Source organism: Acanthisitta chloris, unplaced genomic scaffold (genome assembly GCF_000695815.1).
Source record: "Acanthisitta chloris isolate BGI_N310 unplaced genomic scaffold, ASM69581v1 scaffold28914, whole genome shotgun sequence".
NCBI classification, from domain to species: Eukaryota; Metazoa; Chordata; class Aves; order Passeriformes; family Acanthisittidae; genus Acanthisitta; species Acanthisitta chloris.
The window spans coordinates 13,590-41,061 of NW_008668128.1; the positions used below are offsets into that span (position 1 = coordinate 13,590).

General features: G+C 40.4%; 1 protein-coding gene across 1 annotated transcript in view; it reads right to left on the reverse strand.

The window, feature by feature from the left end:
- Window positions 1-209: 209 nt before the first annotated feature.
- MBOAT1 (membrane bound O-acyltransferase domain containing 1) overlaps window positions 210-27,472 on the reverse strand; it is a gene marked incomplete at its 5' end in the record, with an annotated part of 32,051 nt that continues 4,788 nt past the window's right edge. Inside the window, 9 exons of the mRNA XM_009072780.1 lie at window positions 210-342; window positions 2,074-2,225; window positions 3,429-3,561; window positions 4,888-4,952; window positions 7,734-7,837; window positions 10,907-11,099; window positions 12,706-12,889; window positions 15,524-15,578; window positions 17,824-17,879. Of these exons, the coding sequence (XP_009071028.1) occupies window positions 210-342; window positions 2,074-2,225; window positions 3,429-3,561; window positions 4,888-4,952; window positions 7,734-7,837; window positions 10,907-11,099; window positions 12,706-12,889; window positions 15,524-15,578; window positions 17,824-17,879 (1,075 nt within the window). The remainder of the gene's footprint in view (window positions 343-2,073; window positions 2,226-3,428; window positions 3,562-4,887; window positions 4,953-7,733; window positions 7,838-10,906; window positions 11,100-12,705; window positions 12,890-15,523; window positions 15,579-17,823; window positions 17,880-27,472) is intronic.

Genomic DNA, 27,472 nt, shown 5'->3' on the forward strand with positions numbered 1-27,472 from the left:
AAACGTTGCCTGTAAAATCTCCGTTTAACTGGAATAATTTGAAATACAGTCATTCAGGCTCTTCTCTGCCCTCTCCAGTAAGATTTTAAGATAAGCAACAGAAATGCCACTTGTCTTGCACTTTGACCCTCCTGCCACCCATTTTTTTTCTTCTTTGTTTACAACATGACAGTTCAATTTCCCAGTGTTGGCAATCTTCTTTGGAGGCATCACTTGTCTTTACTCTTAACAGAGTTCAGCATAGCCTGATTCTGAGCCCTTCTTGTGGAGTGGGCTTGAGGTCTGATTGGTAACAGGAGCAACACCAGGATGCTTAGAATGTGCATGTGAAAATACACAGACCTGAAAACAAAAGCAGAAAGAGAGTGTCATTTTTGTTGGTAATAACATGAACTGTGAAATAAACCTCAATAAGTCCTTGCAGAATTTAGTGCTAAGGGATGAATGCAGAATGTATGAACCTGACCTAGAAAGCACAAAAATACAGCCTTGAATATCACACAGCCTATGCACATGGTATCTGCTGGCATGGATGAAAATTTTGCTGTGGAGGTTAATGAGGCAAGGAAACAATCAGCAAACTAGAACCCAATGTCTGACAGCTCAGATAAACCCATGTAATTCAACCCCAAACTTATTCAGCCCATCTCTCTTGTAATGTTAGAGTACACAAGGCCACATTCTGAAGAAATATCCTTCATGCTTAAAAATAAAAATGACAGAAAGAAAAACATTCAAAGTGCTGAGATCTGAAATAAATCAAAACACTCAACTTTTAATTGGGGAAGGTCAGGTAATGTTGTTCACAGAAGGGCTGTGTTTTTGAAGGTAACTACTCAGAGCTAACTTTATTTGGTATCTCACTAGACATCAAATATTTTTCTTTCAAATAATTCAGTATACACAAGATTAAAGAGAAATAAAAAGACACTTAAACCAAATATGTGATGCTCTGGCAGCTTGGGTAAGATGACATTTGGGAGCAGTATGGTCCAGCTCTTAACCTTAGCAATGCATCTTTCTATGGTCTCATTTATGCTTCTTACCATATGTCTTAACATCCTTGAAAGTTGTTTAAGACCATTTCTAGGTGCCCAGTGCTCCAAAAATTCATGCCCTAGTCCAAACACATACAATTCCTGGCTAAACAGTCTGTAAGTTTAAATGTTAATTATGTTCAAAGTCATCAGGGCAAAAAAGTATCAAGAAATGAAACTAAGAAAGATGTGGAGTAATTTTTATATCGTAAGTTTCCTGTGTTGAAATCAAAATTATTTGTAAAACAGGAATAGAAATGTTGAAATTCAATCCCCTCCAGATAGTCTTACTGACAGCAGCTATCTTGACTACCAGTTTTGTGCCTTTTATGTTAGAGGAGGGAATTGTCTGTCTTCTGAATCAAAACCTGTTACCCTATGCTGATAGTCCACTGTAGAATGAAAAAAAAAAGCAAGGCAATGTAGTCCAGTCACCCTTTTCTAATTGTTTTTTTTCAATTTCTTTATCTCATCTTGGTTTATTATTAGAGTACTCTGCAACACCAGTGTTTTCTTATTTTTAAGGGACCTAGGGGAAGTACTCATTTCCTATGAAAAGAAGCATCCTTTCATACAGAAAAGCATGCTCATTTCAAAGAGTAATGCTCTGCCAGGGATCCTCCACGTCTCCTGCTGATCAATCACACCTCTGATGCACGCATTCAGCAGCTGGAAACTTGGTCTTTGCTCAGCAAGTCCTTCCTACTGCCAGCTCACATTATTCTTAATCTCTCCAGCCTTGGCCACTGCTAATGATTGAGACTCAACTGTTAAGAAAATGGAAACTGAGTATATGAAAAGTCACATAAGGACACAGGTAGACAGAGTACAAGCAAAGTGCTCTGCCTTGGCATTATTATTATCTCATTAAGTTACAGGTGCACAAAAATCACCCCTTATATGTTATTAAGCATCCTGTTTGAGCTCCTTTCAAATCTGATGAAATGCCAACTGCCTTTCAGTGTGGGTTTACTTGGGTTATTTAACAAAAGTCTATGCCGGTCTGGAGAATAAAAGTCAAGAGGAGAGAACTTACTTGTAAAACTTAATGGTGGGCTCAACAGCCAGCATAACAAATGGTGCAACAGTATAGGACACAGCCAGCTGAGTGACAACCCAGGTAGCAACATCGTAGGCTATCTTAAGAGGCACTGATGAGAGGAAGTAATGTCTGCAATTGTTTCTTATCTGCAGGTCAGGGAAAAGTAAACAGAAAATTATACAAATTAATTTCTTAGGCAAAGTCACATGGACACACACACTGTAGTGTATGACTCTCCACTTACCATCAGCATTAGTATCATAGAAAAGTTTATACACTAGTTAGGAAGTGCAGAGTAGGAACACAGAAGTGTATTGACTGGCATATCCAATATCCCACAGTCAGCCAGTGGCAAACAGGGAAGTGTTCCAGTTTCCTCTGTCATAATCACAGGAGCAGACTCTCATGCTGGGTGTCTGGCACAATATCTTTGGGGAAGGGAGCTATTATGATTTGATCTTCCTCCCTCCTGATTTTCATTTATTACTGGTTATCAACAGTAAAACAAAGTTACTTTAAATGAGCAAATAAGTGTTTATATCTGCATGTGCTGTTCCCTGGAGATTTTGGTTTAGTTTCACATCTATGTAATACTCATAAATGACAGGCAAAATACATCTTAAGACTGCATATTCAGCAACCTGCTCTAGCCATAGTGGTTAATACTGATCATTAGTTTAATTCACCTTCCAGATCGACCTGGTTATTTATCCATAGTCAAACTCTGAAAGACAACAGTGGTGCTTTCCCAGCCCTGCACAACTGGCTGGTTCAGCCTGATCAACAGTGATAAATTTTACCACAGGGAGATATGAAACATCTTCTGTCTTTGGTGACTCTACCCGAGATGGGGCCCAAAAACACAGACACAAGGTTTCTTCATCATTTGCAGTCACATGAAAGAATTCTAGTTTGGGCTAATGCTCACAGCTTCTTATGAAAGACTGGGCCCAGAAGCGATTACATGCCAGCAGAGAGGCAACATGACTTAGCAGAAGTCTGTACTCCAGCATGACCTTGAAGCCCAAGCTAAGTTGACTGCATGGACATAGCTAGTGGCACTACCAACTGTACACCCACAAGCAACATTTCCTCTGACAGCCAGGGAGCTGTCACATGAAACACATGCAGAATTGGTGCTGGTTATAACTGCTGGGGGTACTTGGCAATTAACATCAATACAGAACAAGGTTTCAGTGAACATCAGGCCTGCAAAGGCATGAAAGAGGGCTCACAGCAGGGACAAGCTCCCTGACCATGTGCATGTGGTCTCTGCACTTGACAGCTGGATAGTATCTAGCATAGGCCTTCAAAAAGAACAATGAAAGGTACATATGAAAGGTACATACTGCTCTGGCTGCGAGTGTGATAAGGATTCCAGTGAGAAATGTAAAATAATATCCAGGATAGATACCATGCCACAGGGCCGACAGGATAAATGTTAAAGCCGTAGGGTACCAGGGAGCTCTGTCATAGCAGACACTGCAAAAAATGAAAACAAAACAGAAGAGGCTGAATACAACTGAACAATGGACACTGCACTTCAAATCCTTCTGTTTCTAACGTCTTCTTCTGTTCTCTTAATGGCCTTATCTTGTCTCTGTTACAGACCAGGGCATGAGGCACTCTCCCTTCATTTAAATGGAGGTTTAGCTGGAATGAGAAAGCATGCACTACTTATCCAAAGTGTGCTTGTACAAATATTCCTGGTGCTCAAAGCATTTAAATAAATAACGGAACAAAGGGCAGGCAAGACTTCATCCACCTTTAGCTGGAATCATACATTACCCTTCAAAACTCTGATGACAGATCAAGAGCGAGTTGAAAGACAAAGAGATGTGACCCCACCCTTCACTGGTGAACAGAGGTATTTTTAGGCACCGTTATCTGGCAGATGCTGGGAACAACAGGGAGTGCCATAAGCTATTGCAAAACAGGGGATTCCTGCTAACTTCAGCAGCCCAAAAATTTACTCTCAAGATGCAAGTGAAGGATAACAGTTCAAGAACACAACAACCAGTCTATTTGGCTATCTGAAGTTTAACTGAAATGCTGTCTTCCAAAGAAAGGAGTCAAGACAACGCATTTCTTACCAGCAACATAATTTGAAGAAGGAAAAATAGCAGACATTGACTTTTAAGATGTATATATTGAACAACAAAAATTGTTATGATCGCTACCATAAATCTGTGCCTGCATTTCAGACACCATGCTGACTTGTATGCTGAGCTTTAATCATGCCAGAAATTGTAAGGAGTAATGAGAGAGAGTCCAACCTACAAAATTTGGACTTATGCCAGTATTTATAATATGTGCTTTAATAGTTACAGGTTAAATCAGATTGTCTCACTGCCATAATAACTCTCTTCTCCATATCCTAGACAGGAACTCCCTGGCAAGTGCACTCTGTTAACTCCAAACAGATTACACAGAGGCTCTGAAGATTTTGACTTCTCTCTATTTCTAGCTGAACAGGAGCCCAGTGACACAGCAAGGCTCACCTCTGCATGGGAAACATAGCACAGCAAAGGGAAACAATACAGAAAGAATAATGGAGGGTAACAACAAAATGCTGTTAGTTTCTATTATGGAAGATTTGAACAGTTCATTTATGGCTTTGCTGCTCATATATAAAATGCAAGCATTTTACATTTGCAGCAATAAAACATTAAACCCTTGTGTTCCACCAACTGTACCAGACACAGGAAACAAAGAAAGAACAAAAGGCCATACATTTATGAGATTCACCAGTCAGCATTTTTCCAGGCCATGTAGAGTGTTTGGGTCTCACAACCATGTTACTCTTACCGTTTTAGCCAGGCAGCTGTCTGAATGTTCCAGTTTTCAAGGTACATTTTAAAACTTGTTGCAGTCTGAAAAAGAAGTTCACATGAAATGTTAGCACTGAAACCTGTAAAAAACTACTTGCATTTTAAATTAGTGAGGAGGTACATGGAAAATATTAATTCTGGCAGCTAACTGTTGTGAAAACTGTGCCACAATCCATCATTACACTAATATGATTTGTGAGGAACACTAACTGGGCTGATGGCTCACTGCTAACACTTGGCACTTTCTGTAAAATCTCACTTTGTTTTGTAGAATGAAATACAATGTTTGGTTATTTTTCAAATTATGGGAAGTCTGAAAAGCTTTCTTGTTTTATATGCTTGGCTTTCCCTTCAGTTCATAAACAGCTTAATTTTTGGAAGAGATATCTTGCCACCCATTATGCAGTCTGGACTTCCCTAGAGTGCTATTGAAACAATGTGTTATTAAAAGAAAAGAAATGCATTATTATTTGGAGAAGGAAGGGGAAGACTGAAAAACACAGACAAAAAAAATTAGGACTAAATTTAGAACCCAATTCTCAGCCCACTACCAAGCTTGAGAAACCAGAGTAGACTCCAGAGTCCTGGGAGAGCTGCCCATACCTCCTCAGAGCACCATTTCCCCCAGCTTTAGGGGACTGAGGGACTCCATTGTTCAGCAGAAGTTCCCCTAATCCTGGTCAACTTCACCTCTAGTGGTTCTCCATCCCTGCTCCCCCTTGGTTCCTCGCCTGCTGACAGAAACCTCTGAGGACCTCCTCTCCAAGGAGGGACATGATTCAATGATACCACATTATTTTGCCATATCAGCTGAAGACAAGGGCACACTGTAAAGATGGATTAAGGGCAAAGGTTTCCAAGGGGAATATGCAGCTATCTTCACACTTCCACACAGAATCGTTAAGCCTAGCATTTCCTCCTCTGCATTTAAAGAGTTAAAATGATTAGCAATTCCCAGTGCTGCACTGCTACATTTCAATTGCATTACTGCACCAAGAGAAACCAAGAAAAATACAGTTTGTCTTCCAACTAATATTGTCACCCTCTTTTGGCCTCCTTTAAGTTCCCCTATTACATTACCAAGAGAGAAAGTAGTCACTGGCTGTCAAAACAAACATGCTGCCAAGGCTTTGAAGTCCTCCATGTGCATTTAGATCCTGTCACGTTTGAATGCCTGCACAACTCCTGCCACGTGCTTATCTTTACTACAGATCAAATAGTCAATTTAGCACTTAAGTTCCCAACTCTAAAGTAATGTGACACATGCAGGTGGCCATACCTGCTGAATATATACACTATACCTGTACACACTGTACAATCACACTTGAACTTCAACTCCCAGTGTTGTTGGCACATAAAGTGATGGTTCAAGGCTTACCAAAAGTCAAAGTCTCTGTCGCCTCTCTTTTTCTCATTGTATGCATGATGCAGTCAACATAGAGTGCTCTGTTTTATGCTCTTGGAAACAATTTCTGATCTCTGTTGCCTATGTGGCCAGTAAAGGAAGTAAGTTTTGAGAGGCCTACAGTGGGTAGAGAGGAGCAAAGGCTCCTGTTGCCTTGATTTGGCTTGACTAAAGAACACTGTCTGCACTTCACTTTCCTTCTCCAAACAGAAGCTGCCTCAGCCCATCAAAGCAGGAATCATCTCCTGCTCCAAAACTGAATCAGATATTGATTCAAGATCTCAGAGCTGTATCTAGAGTGCTGCTGACACTGAGGAGTGTAAAGCATTTCTGGGCTGTGTATTCTGTACTGCTAAAGGAGAGATGTACATTGAGGATTAATTAATGTTAAATAAAGAAAAAGAATGCTGAAAAAGAGGGAATGTATAATGATGCTTCCAGTTTTGGCATCTTCGATGAAGAATTACAGGGGCCTTTTCATTTTTGAGAGGAACTATTACAGCACATTCACTTAGTCACAGATCATTCAACAATAAAGCAGGCAACTTATTTTCATCTGCGATAACTTTTAAAATTGTATCTGCAGAATTACAGGGGGAAACTCCTCCTATTTCTGAAAAACAAGAAGCCTTTACAAAGCAGTCTCAGACATATAAACATTTCCCCATCTCACTGGCATTAACAAAATAGTCTTGGGGTAAACAAGTTATATTGGCCATCTTTTGCATTAGAGTCACAAACATAAATAGCTTACAAAAGACTAACAGATCTTAAAAGTATACTGCGGTCACAAGAAACATGTGTGACAGATGTTTTGAGAAACAGTGTGGCTTGCTGGATGACACTCTAGATCTGCAGCTCTCTAAGCTCTGTGTGGCCCTGTCAGTTCCCATTCAGGTTGCTTGGTTTGTACCTGTTGTGTCTCCTACCCTTGCTTCTCTCCATTTACAAGAGGCACTCCAGCCCTTGCAAGTGTCTGTGCAATGACTACTCGTGGCAGCTTTTTTCCCTACCACCATGCATCTCAACTGAGCTACAAAAGTGGAAGATTGTTAGAAGTAAATAAACAGAATACACCACAGATGGTGAAGAATCATAGCTGCGAGCAATTTACTGACCCACTGAACTCAGCCACAATCTACAGTAATTGACTGCTCATTTATTAAGTATCTGATATAATTATTTATTAGCCTTCTATAAACTACTTAGAAATGCACCCAGAATACAGAGCATGAGGAAGCCTGTGAGACAGGTGCTTTTTATCTGCCTAACAGATAAAATACAAAACCTCTTCATGCTAAAGAGAAGCAGGCTGGTAGCATGGATTTATTTTCCTTTCAACAAAGTCTCTCCACGTTATCATGGCCACTTCTCTATAATTATGCCAATGCAGCCACTCCTTTACTCCTTTATCTCACCTCAATGTTCCAGATATTCAAGTTGGACAACAGGTCCCAGCGGAAAGTGCCTCTTTCATCAACTCCACTGAATCCATAACCAGCTGCATTGTTGACTGCATCTGCTGCAATATCAAAGTAAAATGGGTCAAAATCAGACTGCTGGAGGAGACACATTTTCTTACAAGACAGTATGATACTAAACACAGATTCAAGCCAGCTTTGTAGCATTTAGCGACCTCTCTTTCCAAGAGAATCTTCTATGCAAAGGGGCATTTCTATAAGGCTATACAAGAGCAATTTCCTCAAGAGAAAAGACTAGCTACTCCTTGGGCAGAAGAAATAAAACAGTAAAATCACAATGACTAGAAATCACTTTTCCTATTATTTTGCCTTTATTATCCATCTGAGATTGATATACAAGTGTTGCCATAATACGAATGAGCATTTTCCTCAAAAGGGCACCTGGATGTCACAGCATTTTCCAGAATTCAGAAAAACTGTGGTGTCAAAGGTATGCTTACTATTTCTATTACGAGTTCCAACATGGTTGTTTTAATTAAGACTGTCATTCAGACTTCCACAGACAAAGACTTTTGCTAATCCTGTCGCTCAGTGCCTCACTAAAGTGCCTCACCAACTCTACAAATCAAATATTGAGTAGTTTCAATTACTGACTTAGCTACTTTAAGTGAAATAAAAGCCTCGATAACAGTAGACATTACACATTGCTGCACTCTTGCTCTTTCCCAGGGCACAGTCAACTACCTCCCCTCTTGGACTAGCCTGGGAGTCACCTCATCACTGGGTCTCAAGATTCTGCTTTTATTGTGCCCCTGTTAGAAATACCTTCTTGGAGGACTAAGAAAACAGAAGGGATGATTCATTATATCTCTGGATCACTAGCTGAAGCCAACACTGAGGATCATTGGGAAAAAAAAAAAGAAAGTGCAAGGACATGTAAGGCTTTTCCTTCTAGAGCATTTATAAAACACAAGCCTGGTTATGCTTAAAAAAGGTCAGCATTTCTTTTCCAAGAATGAAAACTGATTTTGCTTTGTAAAATACTATAAGTAGAGGCACAAGCTCATGGACAAACCCTAATGCACAAAACTATGGAGACAACCTAATTAAAAGCAGCAAGACTAACAATAAATAAGTAAACAAACAACCTTCTCTAACCTGAAACTTTCCATTTTATTTTCCACTTCACTAAACAAGAAAGGTCTCCAAGTTTTTAATTACCTCTGTTTAAAAAAAAACACAAACAACCAACCCTGCCTGACACTGTCCCATAGGATCCTGCCCAATCTCAGAGACTGCAGCTGCACTGCCACCCCAGAGCGGAGGTACTCCTGGATTTACTCCTCCTTGCTCCAAGGGTGGCAGAGATCAACCACTTAGTGTTTCTTTGTCAAAAACAAGAAACCAGAAATCACGAGTAATAGTAATACAGCAGACCCCTCAGCCTCCTGCTTCCCATCTGCTGTCTGCAGAGCAGTGTGAAGCACAGAAGGATGGCAATTGTCCACTCTCAAATTGCTCACAAAATCCCAATCTCCACAAAACTCAGCAGAGGATTGTTTCCCTACTGACTTGAACAGCTCTGGCATATCACTTTCACAGCTCCTTGGATGCAGGCACTCAGACCTGAAGTGGTTTCATTGACAGCTTGGAGTTAGGTTTGCAGCCACGTTCCTATGACTATCTCTAATGCAGGGAGAAGCCAAATTTTCTTTCCATGGAACTGGAGGAATTCAGCAGCTCAGCTCTCGCACAATAGCATGCCTGTCCTTTTCTGAGGACAGCAAGAGTTTATTGCCTGTTTCAGCAGGTACTTCTGTAATGCCCTGGGCCATGCCCCCAGGAGTGAAACTGGGAAGGGATGAAGTGTCTGCTGTTTTGCTGCCTGGATTTGCAATGTGAATAACAGAGGCCTCACCCTCCAGTATGCAATGCATGCTTTTCCCCTGAACTGCCTCATTTGTAGGATACTTCTACAGCCCCTATGGCTTAGTCATGTCACAAATCCAACTTCCGTTTCTCTCTTCAATAATGAACATTCAGTTAACTGTAATTCCTGAAAAAATGGAAGTAACAACTTAACATTTGATACCACAAAAATAAGTTTGTGAGGAGGAGATTCTTTATCAAAAAGCCTTTCCCATCGCACACATGCCAGTCCTGGCTGCCTTCCCTCAACCTGACAGTATTCCCAGTAGTTTAATCACAGCCTCAGAATAAATTTCCCTGGCTCTTTGCATCCCATCTCAGTGACACCCTTCTCAGAGTCCACTGCTGGCTGAGTTTTCAGGATCTCCCCTACACAATGCCTTGTAATACCAGCAAAAAAAATCAGTCAATTTTCAGCCTGGCCTGTAAGGATTTGACTCCTCACATACAGACATGAAAGGTGCTTTCTAAAAGGAAGAAGGTAAAATGTAAAACGATCCTTTTGACCAGCAGTCTAACCAGCTACTAGAAAAAATTTGTTTTTCTCTCTCTGACAAGCCCTCTTACTTCTTTCCCTTGCAGAGATTTTTGGGTCCTTCCCAACCCCTCCTTTGTTCCCCACCTACTCCACAGTTCTCCAACTTTTTCTCTTGACTGCTCAAAGCCAAGGTTTATACAGGACCCCACAGTGCCCTAGAGGCAAATCCTAACTTCAGCCCCACCACAAGCACCACAGCTTTCTTATAGAGGCACATGTACTAAAGAGGTCCCTAAAGGAAAAGAGAGGTCTGTCTGCACTGTAACAAGCAAAGCCTGTGTCAGTGTGCTAAATTTTAATCTTTCAACCCCACCAATATAAGTGAAAAGTTATGAATAAAGCATAAAAATAAATGCTTAGAGGAGGATTACCTGTAATAATTAATTTGGTATAACAGCAAAGTTTTAAGTAAGAGGAAATCATTACATTGACTTTACTGTAAAGAAGATGAAAAGGAGATTTGGCTCCAGAGGCAGGGAATGTCAAACAAGTTACAAGAGATTTTATGCCTGTTTTTTCAAAACATTTGACTGATGTCCCCACTTTATCAGGGTCCACTGCCTAAATGAACACATATACATCTCCCACATTAGCTACAGGTCTAGGGATCATTTTATTCCTCCTTTCCCCCAAAATTTCAGACCTCCTCACCCTTTTATTGTCATTTGTTACACACAAAAATACATGATATAGCCAGACTTACCCAACGTCCAAGCAAAATAATACTTTGGTTTTGCTGCCTGTGTTACGACATACAGGTAACCAAGTCTTGACAAGAAGGGTGTTTTATCAAGAAATTCATTATCAATAATATATTCCATGGGAAAATTCTTGGTAAGAGTCAAGAATAAAATGAGAGATACTAGTGTGATACACAGCTTGTACATCACTGCTCCCTGAAAAGCACAAACAGCAATGAAACACTCATTAGAAACATTTGCTTAAGGAGGGAAAAAAGGTAGTGCTCGTGACATACAAAAACAGTGTGCTTCAAGAACCAATAAAGTCAGCAGTGACAAAATTGATACTAATTAATCTAGAATAGGTGACAAATAGAAGGTCAGAGTCAAAGCTTTGGTTTCATTTAGTTTACTGAATTACCTACAGATAGGTATACAGGACAATTACAAGTCAAAATTGGTGATGAACTTCATTAAACCCTCCCACATGAGTTAGTAGAGGTCCTAAAATAAGAAAGGAAACAAAGAAGCCAAACCCTACAATGGAAAGCAGAAATCCTCCCTAGATGTACTGTCATCTCCTGGAATGAAAGACTGGATTCCTCCTGGGAGCCGAAAGCATCAGTATTCTGTACAATGGTAGGTGTACTTCCCAACTAGCACCCAGAGGTCTTGCTAAAAATCACTTGATGAAAAGGCATATGTGTTGTACAGCTCTTATACCCATGATAGAGTGAGTATCTGTACTGCCACAGTGTTTCCTGTTACAGCTCCCTAGCTTCCTAAACACTTACTGACAATCATGGCAGGAGTTTGAAGCTTGTTTTCAAATAGACACCACAAGTAAATGCTTCTTTATACAGTCATACTTAAAAAGTATATCTGGCACTTGGGTACCATGTAAAAGTTCACTCATGTTCTCAAAAGACTAATAAAAATGCAATATACTATTGAAACAACAATGCTGTTTTTTGATTTCAAGTACTCTTGTTATGTATTCTCAATGTCCTGGAATAAAATAATGTGCAATTAGTTTTATGCTGATTTTGATATTCTCTGCTGACTTGCATCTTACCCAAGATAGGCCTTATTCTGACCTCAGTCAGATTAATGTAAATCAGAAGCAATGCCACTAGAGTCAGTAGAAAGACAACTGTGTGCAACAGGAATCGGATATACAAAAGTACATACTCGACATCAGAGGAGACATTCTGCACATACTCACAAAGCTGCACATTCAGTGTCACCTTAAGATGAGGCAGAGAAATCTGGTTCTCATGCTATGTTATCATGCTTCATAAGAAGGCCATTTTATAAGGTTTTAAGCAATATTAAAAATATAAAATTAGTGTTAGTAGTGTGTGAAAAAATTACCTCCAAGTCATCTTAAAGTGTGAGATTCTCTTGCAAAGCACCTGGACGGGCCATAGTTTCTGATTAACTATGATTCATGTACTTCTACCATCTCCTGCACTATGGGAGAGATTTGACTTTTTTTTCCTGACACTTCCTCTTCTGCCTGGAGCTAAACTGCAACTCATCATTGTCAGAACCTGCAGACCGTTCCCATCGCTGCACAAAGGACATCCATTAACCAGTGACCCATTTTGCAAGCCAAACCCATTTGGGGAATTCACTAGCCCCTTCACCCCTGACCTTGTGATAAAAACAGCAGCCACTCACAGAAAAAAAAACCACTGTAACATTTACTGGGAACATAATCCAAAACTGTTTTTTCTTCTTAGTTTTTAAGTATGAAAATCATGTATGAAGCTGTACCCTCCTGCCCTTTGCAATATATCATTGTAATTTTAAAACTTACAGTTGGAGAAGGATCAGGAAGTCTGTCATAACCCTTCTGCTTCCAGTTCACTTCTAACAGTTTCATGTGCACATGCCTCCCTTCAATGAAGGCAATATAGTCCTTGTAATTGCTGCAAGGCCCAGCTATGATGCTCATAAAGTTGAGGAGATAACTTAAGTACTCCAGTAAAGAAGGTCTTGACCTGTGAAAAATCACCCACACACAGCAAAACAAAAACAAAACAAAACAAGGTAAAACACAGCAAAGGCTTTCACCAAAGGTTTTTGGTGCACTGTCTGCCTCAGTCCCCACCTCTCTCCCACCAACTTCACCCAGATTAAAGCTTGATAGATCTGTTTTGCAGAAAATGAAATACAGTCTGTCTTATATTCTGGTGATGTCTGGCAGATGGCAGACAGAACAAAGGTAACGTGGAAGTACTTAAAGTACAGCTGAACTAATGTTAATGATTTGAAAAGTTGTAATCCTAAAAAAAAGTAATAAACTTAAATACCCACTCTCAAACAAATTGCCTTGTGCATTTTGAACAGGCCAGCAGTACTAGAAATGAGAAACTGGTAAACGGTTTTGGACATCTGTCCAGTATGTCAGGGACCATGCTGCCTTGTTGTACAAACCACAGGGCAGGGAGGATCTAAGAGTCTTGAGAGGAGCTCTCACCCACCCTTCAGTCCAGCCTTTTGAAAAATGGGAAGTGCTGTGTGAGACATAGAGGAAGAGAATGAAGAGGCACTCTCTCCTACTGTGCAAATAAAGGAAGCAATTGCCTGTATTGCATCATGAACAGGAAAAGGAACTAAGGGGAAAAAAACCTCACATAAATTAAAAGACAGCTGAAAGTCAAAAGAAAGTCCGTCCTATTAATTTTTTCCATTTAACAAGTGCATATGCCACCAGTTCCTTATGGGATTTTACATTTGATGTAGAATGAAGAAGATCCACTGTCCTTGCAATAGATCAGTAGGATGGAAAAGGAAGATGCATAGGCCTCACTAGTGTAATTTGAAAATTCTGGGCTTGTTTTTTTCATGTGGCAGAAATTGACAACATTCAAATTGTGCACTGTGCTCTGCACTACATTACAGAGTGCTCTCCACAAATGTGCTAATAGTCACCATTCAAGTAAATGTGAAGCCCTCAGCTGAGAATACAAACTTTGGCACAGTGCTTCAGGGCTCTCCTCTCCAAGACACAGAAAAACCAAAACCCACTTAAAATTCTTTCATACTAAACGAAATTTCTAGCAGAAAAACTAAGCAACAGTTAAACATTTGCTGTTGCCTACTTTTATTCTGAAGTGGAATTAGTTTGAATAAACAGTTAGATTAACCAGGATTTTCTGCATTCACCCTACTGGTTATTGTAGATGTTAGTGCCTGAACAGTAAGTTCTCTGGTGAAAACATTTCACAGAAAGATGCAGCAAGCAATTTGGGGTAAGGCTCATCTTTCTGTTCTGCAAAATCAGGTCCATGATTGGGGCTTCTGAGCTCTACAGTAAGATTAAAAATAAAGTCATTAGTTTCAACTTAGATTCTGCACATGGTTGGGTGGGGAGACATGAGCAATGCTTGAAGGAATGTACAGAGGATGAGTGAGAAACAAAAACAGACCAAGAACAGGAGGGAAGACAAAAGGCTGTATTACCAAAGGGGATTTAAAACTCTTCAGTTATGACTTGTCTGCCACTGACACTTGAGCTACTGGCATCTGCTTTTCTATTATGAGCTCATCTACTGTACAAGAAAAAAAAGCCTGTTTGGTGAGAATTTGACTAGAATTAATCATATGGTCACAAGGGCCCAGTGCAGTTAAACAATATGCTGTGAACTTTAAAAATAGACACAGAGCTACGGGGCATAGCAAAGTTATACAAGGCTACCTACAGGATTTCTGCTTTTCAAGAAATACCTCTCTTACTTTTTGAAGCTCATAGGCAGATTTCCTGATGTCTGAATCTTCTGCCTTGGAAATGAAGGAAAATATTTCCTTGGCCTTAAACAAACACTTCATGGTGAAAAGTAGTTATGGTTCTAACAGTAATTCTGTAACACTAATTATTCTTTTAAAAAACCCAACAAATTCACCTGCATCCTGCACTTGTATTGAGAGACAAACTAGACTCTCAAAGTCTACAACATTCTCTCTCCATCTGAAAAATGAGAAGACTAGTCACAATGTGAATAACTAGGAGTATTAACATTATGGAGACTAAAAAAAAAAATTAAATTCCAGCATTCAAAAATGAAAGAAAACAGTACTTGAAGTTTCAGAGTAAAACCAAAATGGATTATTACTATGCAGTGGTTTGCTGACAGGAAAAGGAAGGAAAAATAACATATCACAGACTGGATTAAGATAACAGCCAAAACGGCCCTATAGTACAGTCTGAGCCTAAATTTAAAAGAGTTAATTCAGCAAAGACTAGTTCTGTTGATTGTGCAATATATATTTAAGTCTATGAGACATTGTCAAGCACTTCAGTGCTTTACTGACTAGTACAGGGTGATTAAGGCAGAAGTCTTGGATTGAAGAAATAAAGAATATAGGAGAGAAACTGTTTGTGTAAGGAGGGCAATGACAGCAGCATTACAAAAACAAAACTGCTCAATCAAATAGAAAAAGCAGGTAGGACTTTTGGCATATCGTGGACTGGAAAGAAGCAGGGAACATGTTCATGACCAGGCCACTAAGTTGTTCCTGACATTGCAATGGAAAAAAAAAAAAACCCAACCAAAAAAACCCTCAAATAACCTAAACCTTAAACTTCTTTGGAAGAAATTAAACACAAATCATTAGGAGAATGACATCCTTACTTTACAGCAAGCCGATTCTGCTCAGCAGTGAGTTCCTCAGCTTGTCGCCCTATTCCTAGAAAGAAAAGTCACATTAGATCTTTCCAATAGACAAAACAGTAAAAGCTATTCCCAAAGCCTTATGTTTGCACCCCACAAATAACTTTTTAAAGCCATAAGCTTCAAAATTTCTTTGTCACAGGCAGTTGTAATACAGCTCAATTCCTAACTTTTAGGTGAACTATATTCATGTTCTTCCCTACCTCCTTACCCAGTTCTTTACCTCACTCCACCTTTCTCACCCTGGCTACACTGTCAGGAAGAGCAGCCATAGCATTCACACACACACAATGCAAGTGGCAATGCCACCAACTGGCAGCGACCCCCAGCAGCCTCTACAAACAGTCCTGGGCTGGAAAAACCTCTGTTGCCAGAAGCCACTGGTTCATTTAAGCACAAGCCTCCCGCTGGCTCCTTGTTGAGAAATGGAGCATTTCACAGCAGGAAGAGTGGGCAGTGGGAGGGAAACAGGCTCTCAGGGAACAGAAGCTCCACCGGTGTGAACAAGCAGCCCAGCTGCCTGCTGCTGGAGCAAGCCTAAACATACACATCAGTAATAACCTGGAATTGTACAAGGTCTTGGCTGGAAGGGTAACCTCCTGTTGAGTGCACAAGACCTTTGGAGCCAGAGGTAAAGCACAGACTCAGTGTCCCAGGAATAGTATGGCAAAATCTTGTGTGATGGCCAGTGGTAAAATATGTTGCTTAAAGCAAATATCTCAAAACCTTCACTCTGAAACTTTAGCTGCACACACTGTGAGGAATCCCACTAGCTTCACCAGAACAACTCACCACGGGATGAGTCACAGCACTTGACGTGGAGCATGCAAGTGTACAGCTCTGCAAGATCAGGGGCTTGCTTGGCATCAGTTTACACTACTCTTCTAAATGTATTGGCCATAATTACCAATACACACACAGAAGACCCATTTCCTAAAACGATTGCTAGTTTCCATTCTCTCTCCACTGTTTCAGTTTGTAAATACTGGGAGGGCCTGAGTTTCAGAGAAACAATTAAGCACTTAATTACTTAAAGGGCTGGGTATTTTGTTTGTCTGTTTCCACTTATGGGCAGCTGTGTTAAATTTCTACAAATAGAAATTTGTCATGTTAAATTTTTACAAATAGAAATTTGTCACTGATGCTTGAACTGCAAGCTGCCTCCATTTGATCAACTGCTCCATATATGGATGTTCACAGTGTAATGAGCCTTTTCCACCATCACTAATCTGCAGGATTTCCAGTCTGTTTAAAATGCTCCTACCTCTGCTGTTACCTTTTTCCTTTCTGATGGTTCGTTTACCTTCAGTATTCTAGGTGTGTACCCAGGCTGCACTCTGCTGTGGCATGCAGCAAAACCTGAGCTGGGCAGCTTAATTAACAGAAGCAGAGGAACATGAATGCCAACGACAAGGTCAATTAGCCGAACTTCAAGCTGCACCCATTATAGGCAGTTAAAAGCATTAGGCTCACTTTTGTAAACCTGGCTTGCAAACAAAACCAGATCACGCAGTCTCTGGTGTGGCTATCACCTAGATCCTAACAACTCTGTAGAAGGCTACACATTTAGTCACTCAGCTTATAATACAATGGGCCTCAGACTATCAGAAATTCACACTGCAACAGCAGTAGGCACAAGCAATAATGCTACTGATGAAAACTGACATTTCTAGCCTTTGCACTGTACTAGACACAGTTTTTTTCCAGGCGTTTTACTGGGAAATAATAGCACTCTTTGTCACAGCACAGCACAAGACTGAAGACAATGTTATTTTGCTTGCAACTGTGCCTCTCTCTGCACTGGGAAAAAGCCACTGAATTCCATCTCTCACAATTCATGGAGTATATTACCACTGAATATATCAGTGCTAGCATTTTTTTGCTAAATTAACATTAACGACTGAACCTATGCATCAAACGCAACTCTCTACTTTTGAGAATGAAGAACAACTTCAGAGAGCTTAATGGAGATGCACTGTAGCATCTATACCCGAGATACTGATACTAGCTAAATTCCAAACTGGGCCTCAAGGAAGTAGAGCACCCAAAGGGGAAAACAGTTGTCTTTGATACTGCAAAGGCACTTTGATCCTAGAGAACTGATCAAAATTTGAAGTTTCACATTTTCCTCCACAAAGCATTTTTCTTCTTCATTTGGAACAACTCACTGAACTACATTCATCCACTCCATAACTCAGCCACAGAATGCACTGGAATAAAAAGGCTGTCTTCAGGCTGTGGGAAGAGATTCCTTTTCTTACCATCATGTAACTGGCATGCAAGCGTTGTGATCTTCTGTGTAATTATCATCAGCGGACTACAACAAAGACAGAAGCAACAATTACATGTCTTGTAATACAAATTATTCCCAACTTTCTTACTGAATGTCTTTATCCCTTTAAAAGGCATAACTGTATTAGCAACAAGTGGAAGACATCCAATTAAAGCTGAAGGAGGCACTCAGGCATAAGACAATTGCCTGGGTTCAAAACAACGCCACAGTAACTTGCACTGGAATTTTCAATTGCTAAGTGCACACAAAGCGTTATTTTATGTCTCCCTATCATGCAGCAGTGCAAACTGTAGTTCAGAAGAAATTGCACCACTAGGAAATACCAGCTTCTACAGTCCACTGGGCTTTCTTTCAGGCAAATACCAAATTCAAGCCCCATACAAGGCAACACTAGAATACAGCAATACTGCTGTAACATAACTCTGGCTCTTCTTACTGTTACTCTCCTATTGTCTGACTCCTCAGTGTCCTAAAAAAATGTTGACTCTGCAGATACAGATGCTTATTTCCCCACATGAATAGCTCTATCAATTAGGACTGTGTGCAAATACCAGAGTAGCTGTCAGCACAGCAGTTTAGCATTTGCTTCTTGGCCATGCAACTGCCTTGTAGAAAGCCTGAACAAGATACCCCATCCAGCTGGGAGTGTATGGGTATGTGGGATCTGGAGCCTCTGAAAACATGAGCTAGCTGTATCTGAGCCAGGCTTACAACCACCCAGCAGCTTTGGTGCCAACTAAACATGCAGTGTAGAAATAGCCACTGTGCTCAACAGGGCCATTTATACATCCTGTATCCAGCTTTGTGGAGCTTCTTAGCACTGATGGCAAATGTGAACTGCTGCAGCTAAGGAACAGGAAAAAAAGGCAAAACTCAGCTTGCTGGCATCAGGAGCTGGTTCCCATGAGGGTAGAAAACACAGCCAAGTGCATTTAGAGGAAGGTAAGAAGAAAGATGGGGGGAAACCATGGGGACAACCTACCACTTCCTCATCAGCAGAGGCTCCAGGGCTAATTGCAGTTCATACACAGCTTCTCAGGGCTGTGGAGCCCTAAACACAGAACCTGCCACTGAACATCTGTAATCTAGAAGGATCCATGGCAGGCAAAGCAAATAACAAGCACCTGCTAACACTGCTTTTCCCAGTCTCTCTGCTACTGGGGACACCACCACAGGATGCCCAGATCTCACACCACCTATGAGACCTTCACAGCCACAACAGCCAGGAGGTGGTAACGGGTGATGAGGACACACTATTGTTTTAAAAGCATTAATTGTGATGACTTTATGTAAAACCAGTCCCACATAAGAGATCTGTCTTCACTGAGGATTAATACAATGGATTGTTTCTCAATTTGGGGATAAATTAACAACATTAACCACACGGAAGTTTCTGTTCAAACACAAATTATGTCTTCAACCTGGAAATTAAGATTTGAGTTTGTATACATGCTATTTACAGAGTCTGACCAGTATATAGAACTTTTTTAAGAGAAGTAGATGATTACTCCAAATATTATGGCTACACATCTTAATTATTGTAATATATTTTCTGGAATGCAACTAAAGAAAAAAAATAGTTGAAGGCTTTTTTTTGAAGTACAAGCATTGTATTTTCCCCACCAATTTGTCAAGGTAAGGAAAAAAAAGTGAAAGTTACACTCAGCCATGCCCCTTATTTAAAATAACAGTCAAATACTCTTGTTCTGCAGAGATTTTCAGAGATTCTGGATCATCCTTGACTAAAGTGACCTACTGGTTCTAATCAAATATAAACCCAACAGCTAAGATAAACTGTTTGCAATCTGATTATCCCACTGAGATAAATCAAACAGATTTTCAAGATAATTCATATGGTAAACACACAAATACTAGCAAAAGACATCTTTCCATTCTAAATGGTCTCCTTTTTTAACACTAAATATGGTTGATCTTTTTCAAGAGTCCACATGTAATGCTGTATGGGTAATTTGCATTTTCTACCCACCAGACAACAATATTGCAGTATCAGCAATTTCTTAATGAGAAATGATTTCAGCAGTCTGTACTCAAAATGTCAGTAAAAAAGAGTTTGCACATAAAATCCAGAGTAGGCTTATGAATACAATTGTAATGCAAGGATTTGTACAGCAGCTCTCCCTGACCACTAATAGCAGCTAAGGAATGGACAAATTCAACAATGACTTTTCACCTTCCAGACAACCACAATATTGTGGAATAGTCATTCTAATCTTTATTCCAATTAATCTTTCAAGAAAAATTATTTATACACTGTTTTCACCATTATCTTCAACATTCTGTTTCTCAAAGTAGATTTTCCCATTCAGGCAAGTTTGGCTTTGCTTTCAAAGATACATAAATCCTAATCCTTTAGGCATATAAAAAGGCAGATTTTTTTAAGCCTTAAGGGAGACAGAGGCTGTCAGTGAACCAGCAGTTCTACTGCAATAAACACAGATTTTTATTCTGTCAGTGCTTGACCTTTTAGCTTTATGGGAGAACATTAACACTTGTTTCAAATTGGTTCAATTTGTTGCACATGTTTCTCATGGCAAGCGCTTTATGCCAATATTGAAGTGGGTAACTTTAAACCTCAGGCTCTGAGCCAAAACTGTATGACTTTAAGTGCCTAAATTTAGACACTTGTCTTAGAAAATCAGGGCCCCCACTGCAAGCCAGAGAGAAGCAAAATGCAAACAGTCCTGACGTGCTGATTAACTGAGGGAAGCAGGAGTGCAGCCTGCACTAAAGTCATACAACATATAAACAGAGAAGAGAGAGGTTCTCTTCATCTATATTAGGAATTCATTGCCTCATTGATGGCACATTGTAGCCCAGCTGAACAAGACAACCTTTCCTGCACTTTAATCAGAAAAGACAGACAGTCTGTCTCCCACAAATCCCAATTCCAGAGGAGATAAGCGAGCACAAAAGTGATGCTTTTGACACCGTGGGAGAGAAGCATAGCCACAAAGTGTATTAGATACCTTGAGTTCTCCCTCCTGCCATCATCATGTTACATGTCTACATATCTCTTCTCTACCCTACTTGGTAAGGTGGAGACCTGCTGTACAGTGGCAATGGGATGACACACACTGCATCTTTCACAAGATCAGTGTCAGATATCATTAAACACTTCACACAAAGGGTAAGCAAGGTTTCAGGTGAACAAGCAGCATCTTCCTCCTCCCTCACCCATCTACCATTCCCCCACTGACGTGATATCATGGGGGACCAAACCTCTGCTGCAGGAGAAGGCAGAGCACAACAAAACAATGGCAGTACTGGAGCTCTCCCTTACTTTAGGAGGGGAAAATAGGATCATAAATTCCTAAACATGTGGGTTTTGATTATTAAAACTTGGCAATACCAGAGTTACACCATTGTCATTTCTATTAAGCCTTTCAAGCAGCCTCTAATTTTAAACAGCAATAAAACACTGAGTAAGTTAATACATAAAATACAGCATCATATCACATGTAGTCAACTGTTTCCAACATGATAATATTTTAAGCCTTAAGACTCTACTGGAAAAAAGTCAGTAGTGTTAAAACCAAGAAGGGGATTTGATGAAACTATAAAGCTTCCAATAAACTTTTTTCTCCCAAATTTTGAGAGGCACAGGTTATTTGAGTAGGGCAAATTTTTAGGTTGAATTTTTAAAAGAAAATCTACCTCCTACAGTTGTATTTATAGATGAAGCATGAAGACTTACCCCTAGGAAGGAAGCACTTGAAATAAAGCAGATTTAGAAGCCTAAACAACTTGAACTCCACTGTATTTGAACACCTTCCAATTGTTTTGTGGCCACGTGCTCAGTGGTGACTCCACACCCTCTCCTCTTTGCCTGTCCTACTAAGCACTACAGTTACAAACTTGCACAGAAACACAGAATTTGATTTACCTGTGGTGTAACTTCCTCTGCAATGTTTTATATATTGGCTATGAGTTTAATCTCAGGTTGTAGCTGTGATGTACCTCCTACATGCAAACCATAGTGGGACATTTTGTATTGAAAAAAAAAAAAAAAAATCAAGAAATTTTCTCAGGGGCAATTTAATTTTTCAAGGCACATAACATAAAGTAAAGGCAGCTTTATATTTTTTTGTTCATCTCATGTCAGATGCCTCAAAAAATAACATAAGACAGAGATGCAACAGAGGATGCTCAAAAGAGGGGTTATCCTCCTAATTAAACCTTCCAAATGAAAACATATCAGCTAAAGTAAATTTTAAACACAGCTTGCCCCAACACAGTAAATCTGCCCAGAAGCACAGGCCACTGGAACTAAAGATGTCAGCATCGTTTGTAGACTGCTGTGGGGATCCTCCCCACATCACAGGCTGTCTTCTGCACTGAGTGAGCTCCATGCTTATGAAAGACATTTACCAAGCACAGTCGGCCTGACCTTAGGTAATCCCATGGAGGAGTCTGGCACATGCTCGCTAGAAATAGTTTCCACTGACCTGATTTCACTAAGAGAGGAGGTGGAGTCAAAAGGCTCATAGCAGACAAGACTCCAAAACAGCAAACATTTATTTCAGGGTTACCTCAGCCCTGAAGCCATGATGAGTTCACACAGTCACTCTACTATGACATTAACCATGCTGCTGAGGGGATGGCCAAGCCAGAGATGCCACAACAGCTTCACTGCCAGTGGGCTCTTACTTTTGCTTTCAACAGCAAAATGAAGTACTGAAACACACAGAGGAAAAACATTTCACTCAACACACTTACACCTCCAAAGCAACTTCCAATTTGCTGATGTGTTGGTTTTGGGGGGGTTTTTGGGTGAAAGTTCTCAAACAGCATTTCTTAAGCCTTCATGATAGAAGCATTTCACTTTAAAAAGTGGTTACTTCTGGAGAAGTGTCCTGGTATGCACTAGATGCGTGGAGCTCTCTAGTAGTGACTGCCTGCTTAAATTCTGGCTCCTTTCCACACTGTGGTTCTTGCAGGGCTCCTGTGTAACCAATGGTAAGCGATCTCAGTGCAGCTCCAAGTGGACAAACGCCCAGTCAAACAGCAAAGCAGCAAACAGTCATGGAAAAGAGACTGACCTTCCCTTACTCACCCTGCACCTGCACTGCTGGCACTGCCTCTGGGGACCAGCTGCAGACAAAAAGGTACCCAGAGCTGCTGGACCAGACACTGCAAAGATGTACTACATGTCATGCATTTAGAAGACAATAAAGTAAAAATAACCAACTGAACCCTCAGGACCAGTTAGCATTTCTGCACTGTGTTTTAACATGGTAACAGACTATATCTATGTTTGCTTCCATCAGCAGATCTATTTCCTTTGTAAAAAATGGCCGTTGTACTTTTATTCCTTCCTTTTGTGGTTGATACTAAGCCACTGAGAGGGGAAAAATCAGCAACAAATCACTAACCACCCAGCAAAAATTCACGGCCTGAAGTGACACTTGTTACTAAAGTATCTGCTCGTATGGCTTTTCGAGAGGGCTCTTTAAACTATCATCCCGTTCTAAGTGGTTTGCTGAGAATGCTGCTGCTTTTCTGCAGTTGGGATAGGGCAAACACAAAGATGCCCATGCCATCTGGAGAGTGATGTCCACCAAAACGCTTGTGTAAGAGGTACAGGTTTGACATCTATGGTGATGATAACTGCTCGAGCCTCCCTAATAATTCAGCTACGGTGTCTCTGTGGCAATGGCGGTCTGTGGTGATTTTCACAAACTGAGTTTCTTTTCTGCAAAGAACGGCAGCAAGAACCATAGAATCATTAAGGTTGGAATAAAGAATGGCAGCAATAATCATAGAATCATTAAGGTTGGAAAAGACATCTAAAATCATCAAGGCCAACTGTTAACCCAGCACTGACATCTTCACCACTAAACCACATCCCCAAGTGCCATATCTACATGGTTTTTCAACACTTCCAGGGATGGTGATTCCACCACTTCCCTGGGCAGCCTGTTCCAATGGTTCAAAACACTTTCCATGAAGAAAGTTTTCCTAATATCCAATCTAAACTTCCCCTGGCACAACCTGAGGCCATTTCCTCTTGTCCTGTAACTTGTTACCTGTGAGAATTGACTGACTCCCACCATGATATGACCTCCTTTCACCTAGCTGTAAATCACCATGATATATGACCTCCTTTCACCTAGCTGTAAAGAGCAGTAAGGTCCCTCCTTTTCTCCAGGCTAAACAAGCCCAGCTCTCTCAGCTGCCGCTCATATATGAAGAAACCTCACATATTATAGAATGCACAATCATTCTCTGACATTTCACTGAATGACCTGCAATATTAGAAAATTTTACTCAGACATTGCAAGAATTCAAAGAAGAAACTGCAAAAAATCTACGGTCTTAATCAAGCAAAGGATTAAAACAGACACTAGTTCCATATGGACATGGAGTTCCTCTGAATTCAATCCAGATGATCATATGCATATGGCATTTGTTCATGCAGCTTGCTAGATTGAAACCATATCTATTACTAGTTTCCAAAAATCACAATCAAGATCCCTTATTTTAAACTGATTTCTCCTTAAAGCCATAATATTACTGTACTTGATCTGCACCTGTTATATAAAGAGACCAAAAAAACCAAGCCATATAATATTATTACCATTCTTATAAAGTTGTATAGAAACCAGGCAACTTACCAGCATAATCCTCTTAGCATAAAGAAGAAATAAGAGAGAGAAAGAGTTAGGATTTAGTTTTCCCAGGTATAATGTACAAATGTCATGGCAAACCAAGCAAAATAAAACATGCATGTTTCTCTCAGTGATTGATTTGAATTAAGGGGAAAGCACAGCATTCCGTTATTTTAGAATTACTGCTCAAAAATGAATAGTTTTCTTTAAGAAAGCAGTAAGGTGAAAATTCCTAAACTATGCCACCGCTTTTTTTGAAAAATAATACAAATTGAAGAAATTTGATATAAAGTATACACATTTTAAAAAAAGTAACTAAAGTGCAGCAAGCTGGAACTTGTTTTCATTAAAACCTGGCAATAGTTTAAAAAAAATATGGAGTTTTTACCCAAGTACATGAAAAACTCTTAAATCAAGAAATTGCTGCAAGCAGCTTGAATACAATTCTGACTGTGGGACTCAGGGACCAAACCTACCCTTTGCAGAAGCTAGAAGAATTAACTAGTCACAAGTAGGGAACAAACCCCTCATTTCTTAACTTTGAAGTGATGTGCTACAATTTGATCTTCCATTTTCCAGTTTGCTTAAGATATGACTCAGAAGTTACCCTGTTCTGTCCATCTGTACCTGCATTTTACAAGTTGTGTTCTCAAAATGGGGAGGTTCCAAATAAACAGCACAACCATTACTGAAAAAGAGCCCCAAAAATCTATTTGCAAGCATACATCAAAATTTTTATGCATGCAAGTTGTTAAGTACAGAAAACAGGCCAAGAAAGCAAACAAGGGACACTGGCTTTCAGAACTGACACTGGGAAACACTTATTTAACATCTGACTTGTCACTTTAGGGAACTGATATTGGAGAGCTGATGGCTTAGAACTGGTTATGTGTCTATTTGACGTGGATTAAAACTATCTCCTTGCAGCAGATATCATCAGAGACTTATGGGATACTGAGACCTCAAACACAAGTCAGCAGATGATGGGTTTTTTGTTCCCTCTCAAAGAATCCCCTAAATTCAGTGTATATCCTGGAATCCCCTCTCAGTGTATATCCTTAGCCATATTCGCCCACGAGGGTGGGAGGCTGGAGGGAGATACGCATAGCTCCATGGATTCTGTCTTGGTGGTTTCTGAAATCATGAGGGAGAACTACCTTAGCCATATTCGCTCATGAGGGTGGGAGGCTGGAGGGAGATAGGCATAGCTCCATGGATTCTGTCTCAGTGGTTTCTGAAATCATGAGGGAGAACTTCAAGGCCATCCTTCCAGCCAGAAGCCTGTCTGAATGCTTTCCAATGACATGCAATAGATGAGGAACCATCAAACACGAGAGAACAAACGAGAGGAGGTCCAATTGGTGCTCACACATGATAAAACTGTGGCCAGAAAGTATATTTAGTCTCTCTGGGTCATCACATCTGTTCAGATATGTGCATTAAGCCTCAGGGAGTACAAACTATTTACAGCTAAGGAAAACAGGTTTTAAGACAGATTTATGAGGCCATGATACCATGAAGGTGCAGATCTGTACTACATCTTCCAGTTGTTTACTATTTGGCAGTTTTATGTTTGACTGAAGTTTAGGAATTGGTGTGCATCTTGAAGCACCAGGACAAAATAACAGTCAGTTCAGGTATTATTCTTTCAGTACTATTATTATTCTCAAGCTTCTCATTAAATAATAGTAGTTCCTTTTTCATCAAGAGAGCAGAAAATGCTACCTAGTCTATAATGTAAACAACCACCATTCCTCTTCTTCCACCCCCAGTACCAACCAGATCTTTATTAATGTCTTAGAGAGAGAGAGACAGAGAGAGAGAGAGAGTGCATTAAAAGAACTCACAGTGCATTTCTGAACACACTGTTCAGAAAAGCATGATCTCTCGTGTTTGTGCCTCATACACACACAGAGCTATAGCATTCCAATCCCATTTATAGGCTTCTTGGTATGCCATGCTCTATCAGGACATGTTTTTGTGCATTAAAAGAACTGCTGACAAAATTATAGAACTAAATTTCTCTAAATGTATAAGTTCCCATTTCTGCACCCTCCTCTAATAAAAAGCCTCAGAAGTTTCAGAGGAACTTTACCTCCACCCCCTGCAATTAAATGGTTAAACCCACCACCTCAGAGAGAGGCACATGCACACAGACAGCAAAAACCTTCTGTTTCCTCTGTGCCTTTAAGATGACAGACTTGGAAGAGTCATGTACAAATTACTGTGCCAGTTTACAGAAGTTTTTCATAGTATGTTACTAATTACTCTGTATTCAGACATTCAGTTAAACAAGTGGAATACAGATTAGCACATTGTTTTTAAATCATGCAAAAGTATACTTTCATAAATAAAACATACAGGGTTTTAGCTGTGTCTGTTTTTGCAAAGCATCCTCTACTCCTTCAGTGAAACCAGAAGACTACAGCATACATGAAAAACACTGTATCACAGGAATGCATGGCATATAAAAAGTCGTGCTATTAAAACAGCAGCCACAACCTGCCCCCACGAGAGAACTTGTAAGACTGGTGTAAACAACCAAATCTGGTCTCTGGTCTCTCTGCCTGGGTTACTCACACAGCTCCAGCAGCAACTCAACCCCTGCCCAAGTCCTCCCCTCACACTTGCTGAGGTGGGAAACACCTTCCTAGCTGGGGATGCCCCTGTCCAAGTCCTCCCCTCACACTTGCTGGGGTGGGAAACACCTTCCTAGCTGGGGATTTACAACAAACCAAAATGGGGAAAAGGATGACAGAGCCAACAGCTGTGCCTAGAAAGCTGGAAGGAGAGCAGCCCACCCCACCTCTTGGGGCAGAGTGCCAGGGACCAGAGCACCAGCCACACTGCTCGTCAGGGCTATGAGCATTCCTCCAGCTTCAGCGAGTAACTCTGCAGATAATCCTCCCAGGCTGCTCTAGGCAGAACTCTAGCTAACAAAGCTCTACCTTCCTAACTAGATAGTGCCTAGCAAGAAAACAGTAGAAA